Source organism: Microtus ochrogaster, unplaced genomic scaffold (assembly GCF_000317375.1).
Source record: "Microtus ochrogaster isolate Prairie Vole_2 unplaced genomic scaffold, MicOch1.0 UNK50, whole genome shotgun sequence".
Classification (NCBI taxonomy): Eukaryota; Metazoa; Chordata; class Mammalia; order Rodentia; family Cricetidae; genus Microtus; species Microtus ochrogaster.
This window is the reverse complement of record NW_004949148.1, coordinates 591,481-596,687: the sequence shown is the minus strand read 5'-3', so window position 1 is coordinate 596,687 and position 5,207 is coordinate 591,481. Positions and strand designations below refer to the sequence as shown.

The following is a 5,207-nucleotide window of genomic DNA, read 5'->3' as shown; positions in this document are numbered from 1 at the left end:
CATCCAAACTGCCTAGGCTCCCACAAAGCCAGTACTTGCAGTAGGATCAAAACCCAGTGCCATTGTTCTTGACTTCTCAGCAGTCCTCATTGTCCGCTATGTTCAGCGAGTCCGGTTTTATCCCATGCTTTTTAGGACCCAGTCCAGCTGGCCTTATTGAGTTCCTGATAGATCATCCCCCATGTCTCAGTGTGTGGGTGCACCCCTCGCGGTCCTGAGTTCCTTGCTCTCTCTCTTTCTGTTTCTGATTTGGACCTTGGGATTTCAATCCAGTGCTCTAGTACAGTCTGCAGATAAAATATGCTTGGAATTCAAAGAATGTGCCTGACTGTAATTTGATTTGGTGCTATCTGATAATGATAGGGATCTGGTGTGTTTGTTTTGTCTTTAATTTTGAGATGTGTTTTCATTGTACAGCCCAGGCTGTCACTGAGTTCAGTATGCTGCTGCCTCTGACTCCCAACTGCTGGGATTTCAGGTATGTGCCATGATCTTCTGCTCCAGATAAACACTATTTTCTGTTTGTGTTTTCTTGCAGTTTGATCCAGTGGAATTATTTCTCCAGAGTTTGTTGTTAGAGTTTGAACAATTTCCTAGATTCTATTCTGTTTTGTAAAATAAAAACAAGGTTTTATATTCTTTGGATGGTTTTGTGAAAATATTGGGATGTTTTTTTCTGATGCAAGGGGTGAAGATGAAACACAAGGCATCATGCAATCCACGCAGGTGCTTTGCTCAATGAATTTAGAAAATGGAACAATGACCGTGTATTTGTTGCACAATTATAAGTTCTGGTGAGTAGCCATGGAATAATGAGTTAATAGGGGTTATATTTACATTTGTGTTTCTTGTTGAAAGGATATTCAATAGTAACAATGAACTTGGTCTAGTTCCAATCAAAATTTGCATACAACAATCACAGGTGCAATTCAGACTGGATGTCTTAATAAACATCAATTGTTCTTTGTAAAGGATCTTGAAATTCTAATTAGTGAGTCCCCTCTATTTTGTGTTTTTAAGATTCACCCTGACAAATCTCAATAATGAGAAGCAGAGAGGAAACTTCTGAATCTTTAGCACAGATATAGACTAAATCTAATTCAACCTTTAATGCACCAAGTAAATCCTCAACCGAAGCAAATGAATGAAAGAACAATGCTATTTGGAGGACAGTTGCCATCTTTCTTCTGTAACACATGGTAAAATTAAATATTTTCTAACCTCTCTGGTGTCTGGAAATTATTTTAACTTCTAACTAATGTTACACAAGTTCACCAGTCAGATGAAAATATTTATAGTCATAAACTTACATGATTTTTTCTTAAATATTTCTCATCAAACAATCATCCCAGAAAATGTAGATACATTGTATTATAATTTGTCCCTACTGTATTTGTATTGATCTAAACAACCGCTCCTAAACACTTAGCCAGAGTAATTAAGTTGTTCTTAACAAGACTTTGTATGGAAGCAAGGAAAACACTGAACAAAATGTAGTTTTGTTGAACAAAATGTAATCTACTATCTTTTGAGACACAAAATAGATTAGAGACCGTGCCTCAATATTTTCGTTAGGGCAACTTTCACTTCCTGATTTCTCAAACTGTAGATGAGAGGGTTTAACATAGGGATCACCATGGTATAAAACACCGAGACCATCTGGTTTCCTGCTTGAGACCCATGCCGTGAGGGCTGCAAATAAGTGTACATAGTTGTTCCATAGTACAGCGCAACTGCCGTCAGGTGAGAAACACAGGTAGAGAAGGCTTTCTGTTTGCCGGAAACAGAAGGAATACCCCAAATAGTCATGAATATAGACATGTAGGAGACAAGAATTACCGTGACTGAGGTGACAAGGGTGAATCCTCCACAGCCAACAACCAAGATCTGGGTTACCCAAGGATCAGAACAAGCCAATGCCAGCAGTGGAGGGATATCACAGAAGAAGTGGGAGATGACATGTGGCTGGCAAAATGACAGCTGTGTGATGGAGCTTGTTACAGCCACCATGTTAAGGAGCCCACCAAAGTAACATCCTGCTACCAAAAGGAGACAACGAACTCTCGACATGGTAATATGGTAAAGCAATGGGCGACAGATGGCCGTATAACGGTCATAGGCCATGGAAGCCAAAACATTGCATTCAGCAGAAGCGAAGATTATGAACAAGCCCATTTGAGCCATACATCCAAAGAAAGAAACTTCCTGTAGCTGAGATAATAAGTTGACTAAAGTCTTTGGGGTTGTGATGGAAGAGAAACAGACATCAAGGAAGGACAGATTTGAGAGAAAAAAATACATAGGTGTGTGGAGACGGTGGCTGACTTGAATCAGTACCACCAGACCTAGGTTTCCCAGCACAGTGATGAAATAAATAACGAAAAAGAGTCCAAAAAGTGGGACTGCAAGTTGATGGTCATTTGTTATTCCGATGAGGATGAGTTTAGTCTCTGCAGATGAGTTCTCCATTGAGGAGACTGAGAATCACTCCTGACTTGATCAAAACCTCTTTAGACATGCTGTGAGAAAAGAAGAGCAAACTAACAGATACGGGGAAAATAGTCCTACTGCAAACACATAAATCAGGGACACTAGTCAACCCTTCCTCTTTCCTATGTCACATCTTAAGGCCCTTTCCAGAAAAAAAAAAAATGTATAATATGGAAAGGCTGAAACGAAAGAAAAGCAAGAAAAAGATTAACAAAACTCAGGAGAGAACAAGGCAGCAAAGGCCTAGGAGGCAAAGGGGACCTAATACTTTTTATCAAATGAGTGAGTGAGGGCTTATACTCACAGAACTTCATACATGGACTTACAAGAAAATATAAGGTGCAATCAATTATCTCTCTTTCTTCTCCCCACCCCAGAAGTGAAATAAGGTTACAAAATGGTAAATAGGTGAACTAATTTAATGATAGGCAACTTCTCCCCACATCTTCAGAATCTGAAACATTATTTAAGAGAAGAGGAGTCACCATTACTAACTCTTGGTGTCGGTGAGCAAAACATTTTCCAAAGCCATGGTCATCTTCTGACTGAAATACCACTGAAGGCATTAGGATAGCCCCCAAATGACCGCAAGATGTTGAGCTCAAAAGTGAAGGCACTACCCTGTCAAAGAGGAATCGAAAAAGGGCAAAGCCCTCGGGGTTCATGTAGCTTTCAGCTGCTCAAATAATGCTCTATGATTCCTTTGGTCGTTCCTAAACCAAACAGAATGCAGGTGTAACATTAACTGGGACTCCCAAGGACTCTTAGTGAACAGCAGTGTCTAGGCAAAGAACCACATAGCAAAGTGATTGGTATCAGATGGTATCAGGAGTACGTGAGTTCTGGTCCTCACTCTTGTGGTCACAAGTTGTTTCTGGTGCCAGGTTGCTACCTCACACAAGCTCCAGGCCCTTCCGCTAGCTAAAGATCAGACAACAGAATATGTGCGTTTATGCAGCTCCATGGCCACGTCTAGAACCTAAGCCACCTCCCATTCCCTCTGAATCAATAGACAGCCATGGTGCAAGAGAATCTAGAGTGGGGTCTTACCCAAGGGCAGCACAAGAGGACTGCAGAAGAGTGATCCCAACCTTGCCAAGAAGGAAGGTCCCAGGATGAGGACACATATATATTAACAGTAAAGCTTTTTTTTTGGAAGCTGGATTTGAACCTCAGATGTAAAAAAAAAAAAGTTTTCTGTAGTTGTAATCCACCAGAAGACATAGGTTCATCACTTAGGATAATGGTTAACATTTCTGATCCTGCAGCCATATGGACCTATCCAATCTCCAATCTCAGGAGAGAAACTCTGTGACAACGGACTCAGCCTATGTCATGTTTAGTTCACACTGTAAAAGAAGGGCAAAAGTAGCATCTATGCTGTGGAACTACTGTGAAAATCAATGACATCTTTAAAAACCTACTTGGCACATAGTAAATGCCAGCTAAAGTATTTCCTCCATTCTTCCAGAGCGACGCTTATCTGTGTTGTATATTTTCTGCCTTACTTGTTCATGTTTCACTAAATGCAAGCAGAGGCATCATCTCTGTCACTAGTGTCATTGTAGGGTCACAAGAGAACCTTTGGTGACTAGCCAAAGCATACATCTCCAGACTCCACAAGCTCCACTCCCTTCCCATGCCATCCTCCCAACACACACGCGCTCCACTTTGTCAGGACAGATGAAAAGGAGCCTGTCAGTTGGACTTTTCTAATCCTTCGCTGGTTTTGTTTGTTTGTGGTTTGCTTTTGCTACTCCAAAACTGTTTGGGTGACCTTCTGCTGCTGTGGTGTCACATGGAGCATTCCTCAATGTCAAATGGGGAGAAAGTTGGGGTGGGGGGGCGACGGAAAGAAAACTGCTTTCAGAAAAAAAGACAAGGGTAAAAATACTGGAACTAATTCATATTGTCAGAGGATGGTGAAAAACAGCAAACAAACCCACAACTACCTCGACTCCCATGTTTTGTCATCTCTGAAACCGGAAAAAAATAACAGCCGCTATTCCTGCTTTAGGGTTGGCATGACTATCAAAGAAGATAATGAGTGTGGAAGTGCTCCGTAAACTTGTGAAGCGTGATACAATACACATGGAACAGATCCCCACTATTATTCCATCTCCGAAGGTGGGAGAGGGAGGATGAACATGTCAATATGCTCATTTTCTGATGCCTGTTCCAGCTCCTGCTTACAGCGCCCAACTCCCACTCACCCCCACACACATCATCTGCCACGGCACTCAGTGTGAGCGTTTCAACCTGTGAGGGCTGAAACCCACAGCTCTAGGCTGTGCACATACCTGAGAGCTGAAGAAAGTCGGGCTCCTTACAATGTTATTCTCACAGTCCTGTGCCATTTTTTAAAAAAATTCCCAGTTTAGGGTAACTCTTTTCCTTGGCATCTGCATGCATTGTAAGCATTCAATAAGAACACTTGAATGACTGACTGCCAGTCTTAAAAACACTGTGAAATCTTTTTTTTTTGTATTTAAAATAAGATTGAATTGCTTTTTCTTCCCAAAGGAAATAAACATAAAAAGTAAGGCTTTTATAAAAGAATGATCTGATACTCCCATCCACACATGCTGCTGCATTAACTACTGTCATGATGACAATTGAGCGGGTTTATTATTACCTTCGATGAGGTGTCTTGGCTATTTACTTGTTGAAAAGACTCTGAGACTCCTACTTGTTGAAGAAGTGACCTTTTACAGGTA

General features: G+C 41.1%; 1 protein-coding gene across 1 annotated transcript; it reads right to left on the bottom strand.

The window, feature by feature from the left end:
- Positions 1 to 1,545: 1,545 nt before the first annotated feature.
- LOC101991065 (olfactory receptor 151-like) lies at positions 1,546 to 2,469 on the bottom strand. Its single transcript, XM_005369536.1, has one exon. The coding sequence runs from the start codon at positions 2,467 to 2,469 to the stop codon at positions 1,546 to 1,548; it is 924 nt and encodes a 307-aa protein (XP_005369593.1).
- Positions 2,470 to 5,207: the final 2,738 nt, after the last annotated feature.